The 23,166-nt window shown below is 47.1% G+C and overlaps 1 protein-coding gene across 1 annotated transcript in view; it reads right to left on the reverse strand.

Moving 5' to 3' along the window:
* The window catches only part of LOC140684651 (uncharacterized), a 24,770-nt gene extending 4,774 nt beyond the window's left edge, over positions 1-19,996 (reverse strand). The window contains exons 1-5 of the mRNA XM_072932980.1: positions 19,935-19,996; positions 18,685-18,787; positions 8,447-8,945; positions 7,047-7,184; positions 1-64 (exon numbers count right to left, since the gene is read on the reverse strand). The exon at positions 1-64 is cut by the window's left edge and continues 24 nt beyond it. Coding sequence (XP_072789081.1) covers positions 1-64; positions 7,047-7,184; positions 8,447-8,945; positions 18,685-18,787; positions 19,935-19,996 — 866 coding nt within the window. The remainder of the gene's footprint in view (positions 65-7,046; positions 7,185-8,446; positions 8,946-18,684; positions 18,788-19,934) is intronic.
* Between the last annotated feature and the right edge of the window lie 3,170 nt (positions 19,997-23,166).

The following is a 23,166-nucleotide window of genomic DNA, read 5'->3' on the forward strand; positions in this document are numbered from 1 at the left end:
GACCTGCTCCTCTGAAGTGGGGCTGTCTTCATCGTGCTGCGGTGTGCCCGCCAACAGCGTTGCCCTAGGACAGAGGGCAGCAACCATTTACTAGAGAAATAAAATCTTTTCAGCCCTAGGTGATCAACAGATAAAATATTCTCCTCTTCCACGAATACTCCAAGCCCAGAGCACTGCAACCACCCGCATCCAGGCAGGCACCTTCAGGCTTTGCCTGGCCGGTGGAGAGAGCAGAGCTTCTCAAGAAGGCACTTCGTCCTTCTCCCGTTGTGTGTTGGCTTGGTCAGAAGGGTGTGTTGGCCCGTGATTTCGCAGTAAGAGAGGCTTAGGCGCAGTGCTTTTTAAATGGTATGCCCCATTGGCCTACCCAGCTGGAAGTGCTGGGACTCTTCCTTGTGGCAGTCACCAGGCAAGCTCCAGATGCTTCAGGAGACCCCAGGAAGCCCGAGGAGGGGCCAGGCTCTCATCTGTGCTAACACCAGGCACGACACCTGTGTCAAAGGAAGGGGAAAGCCGAGGTGGCCACAGTTGCAACAACGGGACTAGTAGGTTCCAAAATAAAAGCCTGGCATTTGGGAGTGATTTAAACAAGGGCAGCGTGTCATGGAAACGAGCTCATCCCTTAACCGAGGGTTAACTGCCACAACAAACTCTTCGGGACAAGAGCAAAATCTCCGTCTCTCGAAACCCTCAAGAGACTGTTGTGGGCAAATTTTACTCATGAACACAAATTAGTTGCTTAATGCCTTAGGACTGGATGGAATAATACGGCCCTGTAATGCGGAAGGTCGGGCAGATAGATGATTTAATGGTCTATTCCGGCCTTAGGAGACGTTAACGTCTCCGCTGTCCCGCCCACCGACACGGACTCAGCCCTCGGCCGCGGGTGGGTGGGAGGATGGGCGGGAAGCCCCGCCCTTGGAGGCTGCCCCGGCCCTGCTCTCTGTGCGACCCGCCCTCTGAGCCCACCGAGGACAGGGCCGGGAGGAAGGGGCTGGGAGGCGTCTCCTCGCATCGCGGTGCCGTGGCCATTGCCCCCTTTGCCGTCTGGGGAGCGGGCAGAGCTGCCCGGCCGCGGAGCACACGAGGGGTTGGGGATGCGGCCGTCGGGACCGGGGCCGGGCGCGGGGGCCCCGAGGCGCGGAGCGGAGCGATCCCGGCGCTGTTCCGGTGCCGCTGGGGCTCCCTCCCTGCGTGACAGCCAGGCGGGGATGTCCCTTCGGCGTGGCCTGCCCCGGGAACCCTGTCCCCACCCCCGAAGGGCCAAGCCCCAGCGGACAAGACCTCGTTTAGCATCCCCCGTCCCTCCTTGCGGGGAGCGGGCAGTGGGTCTGAGGGTGCTGTTGTCGCTCCCGGGAGGGGAGTGCACTGTCGGTGCCACCCGAGCCGCCGCTGGCACCGGCTCCCACGGGCGCGGACTGCGCGGCCCCGGGCGGGGGGGGCTGTCCCACCGAAATGGGGGCAGCCCCCGGTTCCCCCGGGCGGAGAGCAGTCCCGCCGCCGGGCAGCCCTGGCCACGGCACCTCTCGTTGTCCTGGACACTCGCAAAGCTGCTGAGGAGTGCCCTGGGGTGAGCAGTGGCTCCCCGAGCCCACCCTTACCCAGCGCTCCCAGGTAGCGCTCTGCACGTCTGTAGAACGAGCGTTTACGTTTGCAGTGCCAGGACTGGAGGGACATTTACAACAAAACAGTCCGGATTCCTGAGGACATTTTCTCTTCCAGCTGTTTTCTAAATATACTGCATGGCAATGCACTATCCAGCACCGTATCCTCGCTCTGGCACTTAAGGAAATTCAAAGTCAAGCTAGAGGAAATAAAAAATATTTAAAAGACAAGACAAATTTAAGAAAATCAAAATTAAAATTAGCATCGAGTATTTAAATTCCACGTCTGCATTAAGGTCATCCGAATAGCGAGGACTGACTTGACTATTCGTATTTTAAGCCAGCTGTGTTTTCTATGGAGACTGTTGTTTACCTCCTGGCCCATCGATAGCTTATTAATACAATTTAATTCTGCAGTTGTTTCTGTTTAAAGCGAATTGTTTCTTTTGTTTATGATCAAAGAAACGAGGTCTGGTAATCTTATGTTTTATCTTCCTAACATATGGAAAAGCTATTTATCCCAGCCAATCACAATAAAGTGAAGAAAACCCCATTTTATGGAAAGGTATATATCACAAGTTTGTTCATCATTAAAGATATGATTACCAGTGAAAACCCTCCGAAAGTGGCACATTTATGATTCCAGGAACAGATGGGGACATCCATTTTCCTTGCAAATACTTTTGAAATTGCTCTACTGGTAGCAGTATAAAAATGATATACAGATGCCAGTGCCAACGAAGCCGGGACAAGAGGTCCAGATTTACACAGTAAAAGCTTCACATGCGCTCTGTCAGCTTTGATTGATCTGCGCCATACCTCAGAAACTTGTTGACTGGGAAAGGAAACAGCGCAAATAATTCACTGCAACAAGGCAGATAATTCACCCGGCCAATCGCTCCGCTCCGCTCCTCCGGGCGGTGACATACGAGTCCTCCTGCCGCACAAAGAAGCATCATTCTCCAGCGTGAACAGCGCTCGGTGTCACGGGGGGGAGGGGGTGGGAAGAGGGGGAGAGAGAAAGAAAGGTGGGAGAAGTGCACACAAAAGGAGAGGCGAGAAAGGAGAAGTTGCTTTTGGGTAATGGGCACAGCCGTCTACGTTGTCCGTGCTGAGCGCAGGCCGAGCCATTCAGCCCCAATTGTCATTATCATATTGATTAAGTTCATCAGAGAGCAATTTTAGGTTTAACGCCAGCGGATTGGGAGAGGGAGCAAAGAATTATCTAAGAAAAGCACAACATTCTTACCTCAGGGACGTTTCCCTGTTCCAGTTCATTGAGGGAGTTGATTAAGTTTAAATGAAGCAGACACTGGATAAAAGTAAGGGTATTGACCACTGGGCAGCGCGGTCTGCGCTTGAAAAGGCCTGATACATGCAGAAAAGCAAGATTTGCTAAATGCTCTAATCTTCAATCAAATCTTACATCAATACAGACAAAGTTTGGTAATGAGAGATTCAATGAAGCATGCGGGAGAAAGAATTAATCCTCTTGGTCTAAACTGGGTTCAACTTTGAAGCCTGCTTCGAAGGAAAGACAGTTATCTAAATGCTAAATAAGAAACTTATTGTACTTTTCATGGCATGCTAATCTTTTGTCCATTTCATCTCTATTATTTGTATGCTTATAGGCGGCAGTTGTCATGGTGATTATATCAAACCACTTCTGTGTGGATGGCTGCGAGGAATCAGGGCCTCCCTCCAGCCGTCCGCCGGGGCCAGCCCGCCCGCCCGCTGCTCTGCGCGCCCGCGGCAGCGCCCGCACCGCGGCACCCCGCACCGGCCCCGCCGCCCGGCCCGCGGGGACACGGCCGGGGAGGGAATCGCCTCCCTGCCACCGGCGGCCTTTCGAAAACACCGGCCCCTTCCTCCCTCCCCTGCATCACCCAAACCGCAGGGATCTCCCTCCATGAAGAGGTACCTTTTTCTCCCCCCCCCCCCTTTTTTTTTTTTTTTTGTGAGCTTGCCTTGATAAGCTTTTGATGTCACAAATCAAACGCTCGCCAGGAGGTAGATAATGGGGAGTGTGATCTCCTCTATTTGTACATAGACAGCGCGTTTGCACCGGCACTGCCTTGAACCTGTGTCAAACCCCCCGGGCTTTGCTGGACCCTGCCCCGGCCCCGCGGGAGGAGCCGCCCCGCTCCCCGCCCGGTCCCACCGGGACTCGCGGCTGCCCTGGGCCGGGCAGCCCTTGACAAGGGGAATTCAGATTCGTGTTATGCAAATACCGAGGCGAGTGCACACACTCTAATCGCGGAAGGTCTGAAAAAAGAGAAGAGGGGCCAGGGGGCGGGAAGAACGGAAGAGCGCAAGAATTTATCTTCTTTTTTTTTTTTTTTAAGTGCACGTTGCTGGCACTTGAGGCAGGCAGCCGGCCCAGGGGCAGCGCTGCGGGACGGGCTGGGGCACCGACTGCCCCGGCAGCCCACGCCCAGCAGAGCCCGGGAGAGCTATCGTGGGAGGGGGTGGGAATTCCCAGGGTATCGATCTTAATTTCTCTCCCGGTACCCATGAGGCACTCACAGAGGCTTTTTGCACAGCTCCTGAGGCGAGAGAACCAACTCACATAGGTGGGTGCCGGATAGAGGGGGCCTTCCCCCGGCTTGTTCCTTGCGACATTATAATCTGAGCGCACACGGGTGGCACCCGAGCTTTTATGTTTTTTACAAAAGTTGCCAAATTAAGGTCGGATTAGGGCTCCATTCAGGATTTGTGGGCTCTTTAGAGGCTGGGAGCTGCTCGCATAGCCCGCTAGTGCTTATGAAAAGCTTAAAAAGTAATAAAAGGGGGAGTGATCCCGAGAGAAAGTAACATGTATAACTCTTATTAAAAGGAGCAGCGAGCGGGGCTGTGAACTTGAATAACTGTTTGAACTTTAATTTGTTCATTAACAGGATTTGCCCCTGACTGTGAATGTTATTACATCTCTTAAAAGAGAGGTGCAAATGAAAAGCCATAATGAAAGAGCCTGGCAAAAAGTTAAACGCCTCGTAATTACACCAGCCTCATTGAAAACTTAAAGTAACACAAAAGTGAAGAAAACGGGAGCCGGGTTGATACACTACCAGCGCCCCAGCCTTGCACAACGGTGGCGTTGAGCTCTGGACCCCAGCTCCCGACTCCGTCAAATCCCGAGAGCTCACTAAATCCGTATGCACAAGAGTTGTGTTTCAACAAGTTTTAATCTCCTTAAGTCATTAAAAGAAAATTCCGTATTTTCGTCGGTGGGAGAAGCCTGGTTTGTTCCTCTGACTGTCCAAAATCTCGAATGAAACACGGTGTCTGAAGTCTGATCTAATCTGCATGTTTGTATCCTAAACAGGGCACCTTAGCTCCTCTCTACGCCATCACACCGATAGGAGACTGAACTCTGGAGCACCGGAATAAAACAAACTACTCCTCCTCTCAGAAGGGATCTGACTCCGTAGCGATGCGTTTGCCAGTTAGCTCCGCGCTGCCTCTCGTTTCATCTGTCAGTTACCCCTTTCCCGGGCTTGTCAACCGCGTTTTTATAGCTTCGCTTGTGATCTGCATCCTTCTCCAACAGGAACATGCAGCCAGGTCGCAATTAAATATACAGATACACGAGCTGTTAGCAAGATTCCACCCTCCCAATCCGCAGCCGAGCCGAGGAGATGATTGCCCTGTCACTTTTCCTTGAAAGCGCCTAAAAAGTCGCCGGCGGAGCGCCGCGTTCGGTAGCCCGGCGCTTGTTTGTCCGCCCCTTCTCGCCACCGACGGCTCCTTTGGTGTCCTCGCTGCCGCCCCGGGGTGTGCTCCGGCCGGTGCTGGGGGGTCCCCACGGCGGGGACAGCCGAAAGCCCTGGGCAGGAACGCAGACGTGCCCCGGCAAGGCCTGGAGCTGCCGGACAAGCGGCGGCAGCCGGCACCTCCTCCTCCGGCCGGGCGCTTCCCCGGGCAGGTGCCCGGACACTCCGGCCGAAGCGGGGCTGCAGTCGTGTTAACACCAGGGGAAAAGCAAGACGGCGCCTCGTTGAGGAAGCGACTGTGAAAACTCTTTTACTAGTTTAAAGTGCTTTCCTACTTTTACAGCTGCCTGCCCCATAAGGAGATTATACTAAACACTAACAACTGGAGACACTTCAATTAAACTACTAAAACAAATACCCTATTTAAAGTCCAATTTTACTTGTTTTAAGCACCATTAAACTCGTTAAACAAACAAACAAACAGAAAAAAAACCCCCAAAAAACAAAGCTATTTCATCGAACTGGTACTCAGAAAACAAATTACCACATTACTCATAAAGCAAGTAACTTCAACTCTACTTGCCAATTCCAGCGTGGGCAGTCAGCACTGTCACCCCAGGGAAGATCTTAAAACCTGGCAAACTCAGCTACCATTTGTGAAGCAATAAATACAGCCCAGGCTTGACCAAGAAGCCATCAGGCAGGACGGGGATACCATTTTCGGCACTTCCAACTCATCAGAATCGTTGTATTAACTTGGAATTGCAATGCAACGTTATAAACTAAAGGTCCCAAGACAGTAACATCTTAACCATAAAACCCCACCCTCCTTCTACACCTGTAGATGAAGCAGCAGGCTGGGCAGGGCGTGAAGCATGGGTGGAGCATGTTTCCTTCAAGAAACAGGACAAACTCATAGAGTGCCATTCGGTGCCACATTTGAGTGGCCTTCAGTTCCCATTGTCCTGCCACTGTATCACAAAATCTCTGCGCACAAGCGGCAGCACAGTTGCCTGATAGTGTCCTCGAAGGAAGAGGACACTACCAGCCCTCTCACCAAGCAGACGGAAAGCGTCCCTGGCAAGGGTTGCTAAGGGATGCACACCCAGGCTGTAACCTGGTTAGTAAATGTACGAGGGAATAGGAGCCCCACCTTGGCCTTGAAATGGCCACACGCCAGTCCAGCTGCTGCGCTCCTATGGCTGCACTGGGATGCAGCTGCACAGCATTTCTCCCAGGATCAGGGCAGGAACCACCACTGTGTTGTTAGTTCCCCCATCTAGCCTGCGACGACTGCTTTAGATTTGAAGACAATTTTATATACCACAGCTATATCCAAGGCTGCATCAGGCACTGATTAAATTGTTCAACTTCATCAAGTAGGCTTGATTAACCACAAACTTGGAGGTGGATGTGACCTTCATATGAGTACCACAAGCCTACCTATGAATAGGAAAGCGTACCTGCAGGCCGGTGGGAGGGTGGCAAACGGAGCCTGCAGGAGCACACCCCCACCAGCCCCCAGAGCCCCCTTGGCACAGAGGCTACTGAAGCTTCTCAGAAAGCAACCACTTATGGGAAAGCAACACCCTCGGAGGCTCATAGGCCCGCGGATGTGTCACCTGCTGGTTCAGAGCCCGTCAAAGTCAGAAAAGATTTTTTAAAATGAGCAGGCATCTATTTGGCTCGCAGGAAGTGCTTTTCACCATGGGCAGGACAGGATGCTTACCGCTCCCAGCAAGGCTGCAGTGAGGGTTAGGTCTTGGGGGTTTGTTATCGGGGTAGGATTGCTTTGCCACAGCTTCTCCAGGCTGGGGTGGGTGCGAAGATGCACCTTCTGGCTTCTGCTCCGCTATGTCTCTGGAACCTTTAGAGACAACATGATGCTTTAAAATAAGCACCGGCAGATTAATCCTCTATGTATTTCTGATCATATAATACATGCAATTCGACCTGAAAGATATATAGATTGTCACACTTTTATAAATCAGCGTTTTAAACAACACATCTTGCTTCTGTGAGCTAACCTTGTCTTCAGAGCTGACAATCGCTGACTGTCGCTTTGAAGCATTGAAATGGTGAGACAGCAATCTACTGAGCCAGAATGTATCTCTGAAAATAAGTATATAAATACTGTACAATACATCTGGAGTTGATTTATTAAATAGTCAAGAGTTAAAATCTTGATATATTAGCAAAAATTACTAGACCTTTAAAGCCAAGAAGCCCTTAGGATGTAGTGAAAAAACCATTGAAGTAGGAAAAGCATCTTTATTTTGATGACAGTACTAACACACAGAGGAAAAAAATCATAAAACTGTTTTTCCTTTCCCGTAGATAACCAATAAGAGTGAAAGACCTTGCGATTTTGCACCAGCTGCGTGAAATGCTTCCTAGTGAAGCGTTTCATTTTAACTTTCGATTATTAGCGATCCAGCTTTATATTGCCGCATGAAAACGTCTGCTTCTTCGCAGAGAAAATAAAGAGAATAATAACAAACAAGAGCAAGTCCCCAGCCGGCAGGGTCCGCAGCCTGGCGGGGCTGCCCGCGGCACGGAGCGAGGCCCGCGGTGCCGCTCACCTGAGTGGCCGGGCCGGGACGGGGCCGGGCCCCGGCATCGCCGCTCCGCTACGATTTACCCCAGCGCCCTCTGCGCCTACAGCCTTTTTTCTTTTTTCTTTTTTTTTTCTTTTTCTTTTTTTTTTTCCTAATAAAAATACTTACGCGCTCGGTTGTATCATTAAAATGATTTTTTAAAAATGGGAATAATTTTTTTATTTCCAGGCGGAAGCCGCAGCCCGCAGGTATCGGTGGCGGCAGGGTGGCACCTGCGAGCCCCGCCGGCGCTACCTCGCCGCCGGCTGCAGCGCCGTGGCTGCCGGGGCAGTGTCTGCAGCCTCCGAGTCCCCGCTCTAGCTCGGCGGACATACCGATTTATATACATTTGCCAGGGATAATGAATCTATCGACCTCTCTCGTTAGCGAGGCTCCCCAGCAGGTTGTGAGGGGCCAGGGAGCCTGGCGGGGCGGCCATGCCCGCCTCAGCGCCGGGATGCGGGGCGGGCACAGCCAGGGCAGGGCCGGGCCGGGCGCGGCGGCGGGAGCGGTACTTGGTCACGGTACTTACGGTAGCCGCGGTGGCTGTTGCGGTGGTTGTTGCGGTGGTAGCCGCGGTAGTCGCCGCGGTGGTTGCGGTGCCGAGGGCCAGGCCCTGCCGAGGGCCGCGCAGCGCGGGCAGCAGCGGGCGCGGAGCCGCCGCCGCGCGGGAGCGGCGCCCCCTGGCGGCCCCGCCGCTGCCGGTGCGGCGCCCGCCGAGGCGGGTCCGTCCCGCCGTCCCGCCGTCCTTCCCGCGGCCGCCGCTCCCGCCGCCCTGTCCTCGGGCTGTGGCGGTCAATTAGCGCCGCCGGGTCACTCGCCTTACGCCGCGTCGTGCGGGTACACGCGCCTCGGGCGCCCGGGAGGAGCCCCAACGCCGCGGCCGCGGCCCCGCTGCTGTCCCCGCTCCCGGCTCCCCGCCGGGATCCTCGCCCGGCCACGGCCCCGCTCCCCCGGCCCGCTCGGCTCGGCTCTGCCCGCGCACGGAGCCGCCCGCTCCCCCACCCGCATCTGGAATCTGCAATCGAGAGCTCAATTTTGTCATTTGGAAACACTAATTATCTAATCACGCCACGCTGCAGAGCGTACTTGTCTGCCCAATTAGCTAGGACAATTATTAAAATTCGGGGGCCTAATTATGTCTCAATTTAATGCTGGCAAACTCGCGCTCAGCGCAGTAATTAAAATCCTCCCCTCGCCTCTGCCTTTAGGGCAGCGGCTGATGGGACCTGTCAGGGGCCGCGCCGCGCCGAACCAGCCGAGCGGATTGTGCTACATGACCCCGCATTGTTAAGTGTGTCAACATATTAACCTGAATTCCCTTCAGCCCCCATAATCACATTTGGAAGGAGGACGAGAAGGGGCTAAAACATGAAGCATTTTATTAAAAAAACATAAATTCTTTTTAATTAATGCTGTAAGAGATCTGACGCGGCTTGAGCTACCAAATGCTGCAAGTCATATAAGACTGGTGCTTCTAATTACCAGTAAAGGAAGGTTTGCTCTTCTCTGTTAAAAGGACTTCCCTCTCCTCTCATTTAAAGCAAATGATCTTTCTTTTGGGTAGTGTATTTTTTAAAACCCAGCTAGTTGGCTTCCAGTGATAAAGTTGATTACCAGTTTTTTGTTTGATGATGGAGCACAAGTGAATATTGACTTCTGTGAGAATCAAACAGACGACCGGAGGCATAAATAAAACGGTCAGGATTTAACACTTGAAAGAAGTTAATAAAATTGAAAATTAAAAATCATAATATTGGGATAATTTCCAAATATTTATTTTTGCTTTGCTCTCAAATTTGATAGGAAGTCAGTGGTAAAACATAGAGAGGAAATGGAGTTAACCCTATCATCTGCATTCCTGCCATGGCCAAGAAGCCCTGAGCCCACATCCCTCAGCAGTGCTCACTGCAGGCTAAAGGCTGCTCCTCTGGCCTTGCTGGCAGAGCAGTCCCTTACAGCACATCCCTTTCTGGTTGGGAAAATACAGTGCTGGGGAAGGTGGTACCTTCATCTTCACGTAGTGAGTTCTCTGGTGTTTGGGACTACAGAAACAAACCTTAATTCCCTGGGCAGGGAAGGCCTGTCTGACGTGTGGCAGGGAGGGGGAAAGGGGGCCTCTTTTCCCACAGTGCGTGCCCTACATCTTGGAAAAGGCCCTGCTCCCAGCCTTCTCAGATGGTAAACTGAAGTGCAAATCTGTGTTCTGGCTTGTTCCAGTGGCTGTCAGCGTGTTTTCCTTTTGTCAGCAGCAATTGACTGGTCAGGTTCACCCTTGTACAGCAATTGTAACAGCTCATTGACAGACTAGTGACCCAGCCGGACCTGATAATGGAAAACTATTGATTTCTGTGGGCTCAGCAGTTCTAAAATGAATGCCCAATATAATGTCATCAGCTGTCTTGGACTCAGATATCCCTTGGACTTGGATAAAGAGACAATTGCCTATCCTGACAATTTGCTCACAAAAATCATACTGGATACAAACAGTGAAGTGGTCTCTCTCAGTCTTCCCCCTCTCCCAAAAAGCAACAAGGACTCAGTGTCCAGGAAAATGTCACAAAACCGCAGCCCAGATGTGGTGGTGACTCCAGCTGTCCCTTTAACTAAGGAGACCTGTGACAGCCTCTCCAGGTTTTAACCCTTGCCACTGAAGAGCAGGCATGCAGGTGAGTGACATCACACTCCATCCACCAGCCTCCAGAGAGAAGTAACACGACAGGCACAAAGGCTGCCAGGAGATGTAACCCAACAGGGACCACAATTAACTCCCACCTGCAGGAAAGCAAAAAGGTTTGAGCAAGTCCATGATGCTTAAGTTAATCATACACCCTCCAGTGTCACAACAAATGCTCTGGCTGAGTAGGATGTCAGGCAATAACAATAAATTATGGCTAATAAAAATCCAGTAAGGCAAGGTGAAATTTTAAATTTGTACAGCAGCCCTCATAGAGTTGAGGTGATTTGGGATAAAAAGGTACTACAAGTCCAATTGAAACTTTGGGAGGGGGGAGATCAATGTTTAAAGATTTGCAGAATTGGGTGAACTGTTTGCCATAAGCAACACCATGTATAATTTTAAAGGGGAAGAGATATGAGTATGGAAGACTTCCTGGAAAAGGTTTAACTTGGGGGGGAAAATCAATAGCTCAAAGATTCAAAAACACAAAGCATTTTTTGGTCTGAGAGAGCTAAAATGTGGTCTGTCCTTCCTGAGTAGCTCATTGCACACAGATAAAGCAGCTGTCACTTCTGTGTCCCTGACAGGACTCAAACCTCACTGATGCACTGGCACATCAGGAAGACAGTGGGACATTTACCAGCACAAGGTCTATGGAAAGTTGGATCAGACAGATATTGGCTTTCTATGGGATACCAAGATCTTGCAGGAGTTTTACTGTGCCCCAAATCTCTTCCTCCTCTGGGAATTGGGGCCTTCTAGAACTTAAATTCTTCCAGATGAAGCAAGTTTCCTGTAAGGGGTGGGAGGAGAAAACAAAGATACTTACCCTGGCAGATGTCAGCAGACATTTAATTCAAGCTTGAACACCAGTGGAGATTAGAACAGCTTTGTGATCCTGGCAAAAAAATTCAAGTGACCTTGGGGAAACATATTTTTAATTATGAACAACTGGTCAGTTTTATCACAAAAAATACCAGCCCTTCTTGAATGCACTTTCATCTTTTGTAGCCTTCTGCTCAGTGGCTTCTCCCCATACGTGCCTCATCCCCTTGCATCCTTGCTGTCCATGACATGCACACATGTATGCAGTGCCTTTGCCTTCTCCTGACAACAGGCCCAGCTCTGTGATGTGCTGCATACACTCGTCAAGGGGAAATGACTGCATGGATTATGCTGACATGAGTGCTGCTGAATACCTTTCAGTTTCTACATACTTCCATTTTCTGCACACTTCCCACTGCGTAGCCTTGGCTCCTTCTCCTGAAGACAGCTCCTGAACCCACCTATCTCCACTTGAGCTTTTCCTTCGTGTTCAATTTCCATATGTTGCTTTCAAGCATTTCTCTTCTTGGCATCCCCTCAGGGCCTGATCCTGTGAGAGTAACTGTGCTGCACCTGAGAAGTGTTAAACAAGGCTGTGCGAATTGCCAAGTATACTTTGGGGTTTGCTTTTTCAGTGATCATTTTGAATTAAATTAAATGTAATTTTTTCATATCTTAGTTTTGTTTATCCAAAACAACTCCCAAACTTTTCCCATTAGCTAGAATGAGGGGCCCAAATCCCTCTTTATCACCTTGCAGAAGAGTTTTTCAGAGCACCAGAACCTCATGGGTGATGCTCAGACCTAGATGTCTTGTCCCTGGAGAGGCTCAGGTCTATTCTCAGCTCCTCTTCCTGCCCATTTCTCAGAACCCCAAATCTCATGTTAGGCCAAGCGTGGATAACATCTCCACACTACTCTGTCCCTAAGTATCACAAATATGTTCAGGCCTTTGGATAAGAAGCTCCTGAGGCAGGGATTGTGCTCTGTAGTATTACTGTTGTCATATTTTCCCTGTTGTAATGTTCCATGTACATTTATGTCATTTATAAAATACAATTAACAGACACAGTGGAATCCACAATGGTCCGAAGAAGGGAATATCAGAAGTAGAGTAAGCATGTACATTTTCTTCCTACAACTATGCTGGCTGTGGTGACTCCAAACCAGCAGATGAGTAGTAAAAATGAAACACAATTCTGAATATTTAAAAAGTATGGCAAACTTGTCCATACTTCTTTTTCACTTAGTGGAAGCTTCATAATGATGCTCAGCTTTTCTCTGCCTGAAGACACAGACCTTGCTCTGTCCTCACAGCACACCTCACCTCCTTCCAGTGACTTATACTAAGTCAGAACTCCTATGACCTACTGTCTTGTCTAGCCATCGAACAAGCATCCAAACAGTCATCCAAAATGGGCCACAGGAAGGATTGTACCAGACATTATCTTTCCCTAAAAAAGGCCACTCCAATGTGGACCCAACTGCACTACCTGAAGAGAATACTATGTGACCAGCTGTCACTTGTTTTCAATTAAAGACATCAAGGGAATATAGTGACTCTCATTTACTAAAGTTTCTAAATCAATGTCAATATGTATTTACAGTGTAAATTATGTTTACAGTGTTCAGTATTCCAGTAGTGTGTACACATGCCCATCTAGTCACAGGCTCATGCCTATTGTACCACCTCAGTGAGCTCTGCTCTGCTGGAAGTTGCTGTCACTGGGGTCACAGTCTGCCAGTATAGGCTGAGATTTTGTAGGCAAATGTCCTCCAGCAAAGCCCAAACTGGGTTTTTTAACATTTACAAATTGGTTTGTGCAAATAATTGATTATGCTTTCAAGCAATGGAATGAAACTTAAGGGAGAAAAAACCCCACAATCAGATCAATTGGAAATAATATTTTTCTGGTTTTCTTTGCTGAAACTAAAAAAAATCCCATACATTTTGCAGCGAGGAAAGTGCTTTGTTTCATCCAAAATGTTTTATTTCAGGCACTTGCAGCAGAAAGAAAAAAAATCCTCGAAGATATAAGAGGTTGGATTCACCACAGCTGCTGTCATTCCCTTCTTATCCCCTAACCCAGTAATTAGGGCAGTGACCCAGGATGTGGGAGATCCATGTTCAATCCCTTTTCTGCCTGGAGGGATTTGAACCTCCATCTCTCTGTCTCCAAGGAGAGTTTTAGAGCCACAGTGCTGGGGGGGGCTTTCCCCACTGTCTCCTTTCAGCTTGTCCCTCCTGCACAGGTGCTCAGCATGGCAGGACCCCTTGGGTGCCCCTCTCACCTGGCTGCAGCCCAGCTCCCAGCCTCCCTCACCCTGCCCCTGCCCCTGCCCTGAGCCTCAGGGCGGCAGAGATGCTCTGTGCCAGATGGGGCTGTTCCAGTGGGTCACAGGCCTCTCAGCTACACTGCACCAAAGTGTTTAAGGTGCATCCATAACCAACCACCGAGGGCATCAGTGCTGTAAGGCAGAGTGTGAGTCCTTCCTTGTTCCATACCATAATACCAGGGCCTTCCCCCAGTAAATAAGAAATAATCAGCTAGTGTTCAAAAACTTAAAAATATATAGTTTACATAAATATCATATTCCTTTTAAGCCTAAATCTCTTCCCACATTTCTAATCGCACTTTGCTACTATTTAAATTACTGCCCTAATGATTTTTTTCTATTATTGTAAATTGCCTATGATACTAGGAAGGACTGACCTTAAGAAGACTTCAGTAATGTGAACTTACTACTTTTTTGCCATCTTTTCTTGTACCTTTTAACCATAATTAGCTTCATAAGCAGCTTATACTCACCCAGAAATTAGCTGTACAGTATTGAGTACAGAACTGAACACATGAAACATTCAGCGTTATGCATATCTTTGCAGGGAAGCTTTGCACATAGTAGTTCACATGCATCATTTTCATGTCACCGATGAGATCAGCTGAAATTCTTTCTTTAATTAGGAAAATTTGGCACCTCAATGCTACTACTTCGCCAATTTTTAAATTAAAACAATTTTAATAACAGTATTTAAAAATATTTTCTACTACGTATTTCTACTGAAAAGATTGTCCTCCTTTATTTGGTTTTTGCTCTATTGTTTCCAGAAGACAAATAAATCATCTAGCACTTCTTAGGAGCAGACTTTGATTACTGAGATGCTTATAATTTCTTGGTATTTGATAACCTTTATTAGGGCTGACCTCTGGGGAGTCTCCAGACAAGTGACCACACCAAGTCACAGTTAGAGAAAGGGATTCACCCATCCAAGTGTGAGAAGGACTCCTTTGTAATGAACATTAAAAAAACCCCTCTACTTTCATCTTGCTGTAAGAGCCTCTAGCACAGCATATTTACAGAATAATAAAGCAGAGCTTCAGGCCTTTTCTTCTCATACATCAGTAACAGGATTCTCATATCACACTTATATGCTCTGTACACTGCATCTCTCTTCTCATGGCGAATAGTCTCAAATACACAAAGTGAAATAAATCTTCTGCTGCTGTTCTCACACAATTAAATCAGGGCACAAAATTGGCTGAGAATATCCCTGTGACAACTTCTGTCCCCTCCCCCCAGTCCTACCATGGCACGCCTGCTTGCGTGACTCATTTGTTGTTGCCTAGAACAAACCATTATAAGATTGCTATTTATTCATGCTATGAAGAAGAAACTTCAAATGAAATCCCCAGTATCAAAAGCTATACAGATACAAAGCTAAGATGCTTCCCCTATCAAAGAGCCAATGCTCTAAAGAGACAGGAGGTGGGAGGAAGGAGCAGGGCGTCTTCAAGTACAGTCATCAGAGCTAACTGTGTGCACAAATAAAGGGAAACCACTGCTCCCAGAATTAATGTTTTCTCTCCTTTGCACTGATTTTAGAAATTATAAAAAACTGTGGAGTTACTGGAGTTAGAAATGAAAATAGTGAATGAATGGCTTGTTCTGGGGAAAAGCATGAATCACAATCCATCAAGGTAAACTCAGACTTTCATCTCAAGAGCAAGAAACATCTGGGATTTTTATAACCACTTATGTTGGTGGGAAATCGCTGTTGAAAATTATCTGCATCTGATGTGCATGTGTGAATAGGTATGTGTATATATATGCCCATTGTTTCTTTCAAATTTTATATCAATCAAAAATGTATTGAATGTTACAGAAAAATAACAGTATTTATTCTCATGATAATTTTAATCTGAGTTTGTACAAGAGAGGAAAAACCCAAAGTCTCATGCTATTTTGGATCATAAAGAGAGGGTGTTTTTTGTAATAAAGGTTCAGAGAGGCTGTAAACACTAAAGGAAGTCACTGAGCTCAGGTGCCCAGAAATGTACCTGGTCTGCAGACACCCAAAGCCCAGATCAAGGAGGGTGCAGCATCCAATTGTCAGCACAAAGCCTACAGCCCCTGCCTTCTCTGGTCTGCAACACTGAACCTTCCCCAAACATAGGTCTGGCTCTCCTGAGTCCTCTCCAGTAAGGAGAAGCAAGGACACTGAGGAGTCAAGGCAGAGATGTAGAGGCTCCTGGTGCCTGTGCCCACCCTTGCCCAGGAATGCTGGGCACGGCTCCTGCAGCAGTGCTGGTGCTCCATTTCAGGCTTCCCTAGCAAACAGATTGAAAAAGGAAGGAAAGCCCCTCTCATTCTGCTCTCTTATGTCTCCATCCATTAGCTCAAATACAGTTTTGGAGTGATTCAGGGTCATGGCCCAGGAGTCCACCCACAGAATGATGGGCAATGATGGCAATGTGATCCTACTGCCATCCTGCTTTGCAGAGAACTGTGAAGTGATAACACCTTCATTGGCTACTGACAACCCTGCCAGGAGCACCCCTATTCCTAAGTGGTATGGGGCACTTTCAATTTAGTCTCACTTGGAGCACCAGATGCTCTAATTACATCATCCTGGTCTTCTATAAGGAGTTTGAGATGAACAAATGCCACATCTGTAACTGTGACAAGTACTATTCTTAACCACATCCATGATGGTTTTGTTTCAAAGCTCAAGAATTCTTTCCCAGCAGACCCATTTTATGTTTTTACATGACCCAAGAGTCTCCGTGAGGAACTCCTGAGATAGGTTCACTTGTATCTGTTTACCAAAAGTTGAAGGCACATAAGGCTATGAACATTTCTTGCCCATCTGCTCCATAAATTTTTTTGTAAGGCTTATTGCAGAGTGCAGTAAATGAGTTATAGGCAGCCAGCTTCAGCTGCTGCTTTCCATTTTTGCTGCTTTTGTTGCTCAGCAGGCTGCAGGTAAAGCCCATACCTGCATCAGCCTGCTTGATACAATCTCTGTCCCAGTGAAACTCTTAGATCCAGTATCCAAATTACTGTACCTGCATCATCTCTTAATTAGTCATCTACCCTGGTTATATACAGCTGCTGGAAATGACCCTGAGGTCTGTAAGTTATTTTATTAGAATATTATAGAAAACAGATGTTTTCCCCCTAATCCTGATGACATGTTTAAACACAGCCTGGGACAATTAGAAATACAACGCCCTGGAGACTAATTATCCATCACTGACAATTTTCCAGATTATCTTTTTTGTTTTCACATTTGATACTTGTATCATTACCTGCCTCCATCCTCTTAGAGTGTAAAGAAGTCTTCTGAAAAGCCATTATCTTCCAAATTGCTTCAACAACAGCAGTGGTAACATCCAACCTGATGAGTGACCGTTCAGAAATAACAGATCAACTTAATTTAAATATTCAAATTAAAAATATGTAACTTACAGAAACTGTTTATGAAATTGTAATTTCTACTAAACATCTAGTTACATGTTTACTTTACAGAATAATTTCAACTAACAAAACTGTGTGGTTCAAGTAGAGTCTTACAAATAAGGAAACCATTATGCCTCTCTATTTGTGACATGCAAGGAAAAAATGCCAATTTTTTTACATAGTGCAATCAGAAGGAGAGAGATGTAAGGAGACAATTCCCTTCAGAGCCAAGACAAGAACTGACAAGAAAGGCAGAGGGAGAAGAGACTGAGATTGAGTCTCAAAAAAGTTGTTTCCCAGGAGGAATACAGAGCAGCTTGGGCTGGGACCTCAGAAGTGGGAGCTGCCCTGCCTTCTGTTAGTGACAGTGTGAGGAGCAGCGCCAATCAATCGTGATGCTTTAAAGGACAGTCACAAGCGCCCAGAGCAGAGCTGGGAGCACACAGGAGATGGCACAGGAGTTCAGCAGTGCCAGTCAATCCGTGATGCTTTAAAGGACAGTCACAGGCAGCCAGAGCAGAGCTGGGAGCACCCGGAGGTGGCACAGGAGTCCCGCAGTGCCGGTCCCGCGGTGCCGGGCAGGGCTCTGGGGGAGGCTGTGCCGCTGTTCGCGGGGACCAGCCTGTCACTGAATGCAACTCCGTCACGGTATTTAAATCGCATTAAAGCTTCCTTTTATTACATATCCCCTTGTGATTTTGCCTGGCTACATTCTAATTACCAGCCTTGCTGCAGCACACGTGGGTTCCACTGCTCGCTCCTCCTCCGGTTTTATGGCAAATGGCTTATCTTGCACAATCCTAATGAAAATATTGCAGTGAGATAACGCTCTCATTTCATCTTGCAGTTCCCACTCTTAAGTGTAAAATGTTTTCTGTGGAGGAGAGACCACAAATATTCAGGGTTTCATGCATTTTTAGAAACAGCAGATACATCTGTTAAGGCTCCCCAAAGTAGTTTAATCACTTTTACTATTCTCTTACACAATATCTGATCTTGAAGTATCAATACATTTTTCCATATCAGATGCTAGCTGCACCAGTTTTTTGAAGATTTTGCAATTTTTTTTTTTTAACATTTTGCTTTTTTATACCTCACCTATTAACTTCTCAAATAGAGTATTTTAAAGGAGATGTATATCACTAATTTCTCATGACTTACAGTTTTTTTCCTTACTATTGCAATCTTTTTAGCAGGAGGCACAAATCCTCTCTCCTATTCAATTAGCTTCCAGCACTAATCAGGTCAGAGATCATGTGAATTTTAACGGAGAACTTAATAATGTTCAGGAAAGCTTAAGAACTAGGATGTAGTTTCATTTGGTGTGTTTATAACTGCAACTGCATCCTTGTCCATGGCTCTGCCATCCCCCATTTTCCAATTACAGCACTAACCATACCTAAACAACACAAAGTTTTTACACTGCCTTTCTCTTGAGTAAGATCAAAACAATTTTGACTGTTAATCAAGGCAAAGTACCCATATGGTGAAAGGCTACAATTATCTTTGCTATTTCATTTGATTTACCACAGTCCCAGATATAGATCCATAGTTCCTGGGTGCAGGTCTGGAGATGGGTCTCATTAACCTGCATGCAGAGAACACCTTCGGGTAGGGCAGCAGTTCAGATCTGCAGAGTGAAGAGGGGTAAAAATCTCACCTTTGCAAGTCTTCTGGAATTAAGACAGAATTTTAACAAGTACCTTTCCACTTAAGAACAACACAACTAACACTTTCCCGAGGGCAGGGGAAAGGAACTGAAAGTACATGCAAGGAAAGTTAAAAAAATTGGGAAAGTGCTCAGGTTTGCTCTGATAATAAGCAAGCTCCCTGTGACAGCAGCTCTGGCTGCAGGCAGCACGTGCTGCTGTTTCCTGGCAGCAGAAACATGAAGCAGTTGAAGCTCTGAATGCATCTGGTTCAATTTTCTCTAACAGCTCAATTTTTATTGTGATTCCAAACCTGTCAGGCTTTCTCTCTGTGCAACAGTGATAACAGCAACAGTAAAACAGATTCTCAGCTTTGGTCAAATTGTCAGAGACAAAAAGCTGAAATAAAGCACCTGTGGTGGGCTGACCCTACCTGGATAACTGGTGCCAACAAAAGCTGCTCTGTCACATCTCAGCTGGACATGGGAGAGAAATGGAACAAGAGGCTTATAGGTCAGAATAAAGATAGGGAGAAATCACCCACCAATGGGCAAAAGAGACTTAACTGAGGGAAAATCAGAGGAGGCTCACGAGAAATGAAGAAATAAATCTTAAAACACCTTCCCCCCACCCGCTATTTTTCCTGAGCTTAACTTTTTCCCTATGAGGACTGCAGTCAGTTCATCACAGGTTGTCTCTGCCTTTTCTCTCTCTGCAGAGGCAGAACTCACACTCTCACCTGCTCCAGAGTGGAGTCCCTCCCCTGGGAGACAGTTTTCCATGAAATTCTTCATCATGAGTCCTTCCCACAGGCTGTAGTTCTTAATGAACTGCTCCAGCATAGGTCCTTTATGGGGTCACAGACTCCTTCAGGCATGCCCTGGATCCAGTGTGGGGTCCTCCAGAGGCTGCAGGTGGAGTGCTGCTCCACCCTGGGCCTCCCCGGGCCTCAGGGGCACAGCTGCCTCCCCATGGGCTTCACCCCGGGTTTCAGGGGAATCTGCTCTGGCACCCGGAGCACCTCCTGCCCCTCCTTCTGCTGACCTGGATGTGGGCAGAGCTGTGGCTCTCACACATTCTCTCTCCTCTCTCTGGCTGAAGTTGGTACAGTTTGATACCCTCAATTACATAATCCCAGGGTCACTACCACTGTCACTGATGGGCTCGGCCTTGGCCAGCAGTGGGTCCATCCCGTACTGCCTTGACTGGACATAAGGGACACTTCTAGTGCCTTCTCACAGGAACCACCCCATGGCCCCTCCTGCTATCAAAAGCTTGTCATACAAACCCAGCACAGCACCTAAATTCAAATGCAGCCTTGACTGCTTGAGTATGGGGAATTCTCCCAGGCCATTCAGGCATCTCTCTCAGACCAGGACTCCAGCTCAGTGCCTAGCATCAGACAGCCAGGATTGACATTCTTAATCTCTTAAGGTAGGAAGGAAGTCTGAAATCTCTAAGACACAGCAAGATAAGCACTTTCCACTTCAGAAAAGGAAAAACCTGCCCACTGTAAATCTGGGTACAACAGCAGCAAGTATCATACACATCCAGATTGTAGATACTCTCCTGGAACATACACACTGCTTTCAATTTCTAATGCAGCAAGAAGAAAAGTCTGGGCCATCATACAATTTCAACAGCCCAGTGCACAACATACAGCACAGCAGGAGCAACTGGAAAGCAGGGCTGACCTCCCTCTCCCCACCCTTTAGGAACTGGGTGCCAACTGCTCCATAATACAGGAAATTACAGAAACTTGTAGGGTGCTGATTTTGCTGCTGGTAGTGGAGAGGGCTGCTCACATACTTCCTGCACAGCCTTCCACCTAAATCTGAAATCAAAGTGTAACTTCCTAAGCATTTCATGCCATCTATCGCATTTATCTTGTAAAAGTAAATGGGCTGAGATTCTTATCTCCAACATTTTAAACAGTTTTTAATAGGTACCCGTTTTGCTTTGCTTGAAGAACCTAACCAGCCGTGTTGAAAAATGAAAAATCATTCAACCAAGTGCCCCGTTTTCTAAATACTTCCGTGATTTCAGAAAGGTTGCTAGAAAAAAACAAGAAAGAAACAAGAAAAGACAGTAAATTCAGCTCTGTGCAGACAAAACAGAAAGGGAACTTATGAGTTTAGCTCCCAGCAGCAGTATCAAGGGTTGGTACTGTGTAACTTGGGATTTTTGGTTTGTGTAACCCAAAATAATTCTAAAATCTAAACATTTCCTCCTCCATTTAAGTACAGAGAGCTACTGTCTCTATATAAAATAAACCATAAATCAGGCCAATAGCTATGCTTTTAAGAATACTAAGCAGTACTCTGTTTTCACAGTAATATAGGACTTTTCCAAAAAGCTTTTTCACTGCAAGCCAGTGGTAAAGTCAAGTCCTAAAGAGAGATGAAAAATGGAAGACAAAAACCCAAATGTGGATATAACCAAAAACTGAGGAACAGGAAAACAAACCAAGCTAGGAGTGAAGATAATGAAAATGGTCAGGTCAGCAGCCAGTGAGATGCAGCTTAGTGCTGTAACCAGATGGGAACCTGGGCCTCAGGGCAAAGAAATGAGTTTGGGATCCTGCAAGAACACTCACATTCTGGGTCAGGGTCTTCAGTCACTTATTAGCTCTCGCGGTCAGCTGCAGTCAGAGAACACTGGATTTAGCAGTGGAGCTTATTTCAGTGAGAAGAGAATGTTGCAAAATGATGGATGGCAAATAGGAAAGGAGAAATTTTTTGGAGGCAATGAATGGCAATGTGTCATAAACAGAACCTGAAAAATCAGATTTCAGTAGCAAATTTGTAACTGAGGCCACAGATGGGAAGAGCAGTTAATGTTCTTTCATGACTGGACTAAGTGTCTATGGATTTATATGCAGCACTTAGAAAGCTTCAGTAAATGTACTACAGATGGCAAAGGGAATGGGAACAGTTGACTTCCAACACAAGAAATCGGATTTAAAGTCTCATTCCCATCACTGCCTATCTCTTTAACAGGTTTGGGTGAAAACTCCTTCCTTGGCTGTCCCTCTAAGGATGATATTTGCCCTACCCTCCTCTGTGCCAGGAACCCAAGTGCATCCCTGAAGATTTGGAAGCACAGCAAAGGCAGCCATCAGCTATATTTCAGGGACTACAAAACAGGTGTCAACCCCAGGCTTATACTGTCTTCTCTCTGCAGCTTCTCTTTCAACCTATGGGGTTTTTTGTTTGTTTTTAAAGATTTTTCCTCCTGCTTTTTTATCCAAATAAGGCAGTTTTCTTTTTCCTACTTTCACACAATTAGTTTTTGCAGGGAAAAGACAGATGAAAGAATTACATCTTGTCAGCACGACTTGTACCTGGGTGACACACAGTTCCTTATTTGGCTAAAACACAGACTAGTGGTGTTAGATTGCATTCTCCTTTAGCAGTCTATTATTTTCTAAAGCTGTTTCAAAGAGCACAATGAGATTCAAAGTAAGGGTGACACAGAGCTTCAGCATTTGTTGCTACAGCAGTGAGGATGGATTTGGCCAAATTTCATAGAGAGATACAAACATGATTCACAGCTGCTGCTGACTTAAAGATACATAATCAAAGGTTTACATGTGAAGTTTTCGGTTTCCAATAAACAGATTTTTAAAAAGAGGTAGATTATATTGAGGAACACTTACCATGAGTATCATGTAAGCATGTTTCATGTTGCAGGTCTCTATACAAAAGCAGAAGTGTTATCATCACTTAGTACACAAACCTCAGACCTTACGAGTTGTAAGTGTACTTTTGAGTGAAAATACAGGTGAGAAAGCCCAAAAATGTTGTGATTTATACCACACAAGGAGTACAAGCACCTTGGAAGCTCTGAAAAGGCTCCAAGGCTCCCTTTGTTCCCTAACTGTATAGTAAGAGCTGGAATTTTGGAACCTCTGGGATCAGTGAGAATGCTATTTGCTTGGGTTTTAATAGCAGTGAAAAGAGCATGGGAGCCTGCATGAGAAAGATCTTTTAGGGCTTTTGTAAAAAAGTTTGCCTTTACTTAGAGATGAACATTCCTACAGGAATGCCTTTATTCCAGTTTTATTTTTAGCCAAAATTACTCCATGTCTGTGTTCAGGCAATGTATGCAAACCACCCTCGTAGTCAGTGAGGGTGCCCAGATCCCTCCACTGCCATTCTGGCACACTGGAGCCACCTGCACATGAGCTAAGGCAGCCAGGACCACTTCCCTGCGGGGTAAGCACTGCAGCCAGACACCAGCTACCAGACCACAGGGTTCTTCTACTGGATGGACTTCAGCATTACCAAGCAGTTTTGTAAAAAGGATGTTAGCTGACTTGTGCTCAAATCTTAATAAGGGGATAGGGCACTAAAGGTAA

Source organism: Taeniopygia guttata, chromosome 8, assembly GCF_048771995.1.
Source record: "Taeniopygia guttata chromosome 8, bTaeGut7.mat, whole genome shotgun sequence".
Taxonomy (NCBI): Eukaryota; Metazoa; Chordata; class Aves; order Passeriformes; family Estrildidae; genus Taeniopygia; species Taeniopygia guttata.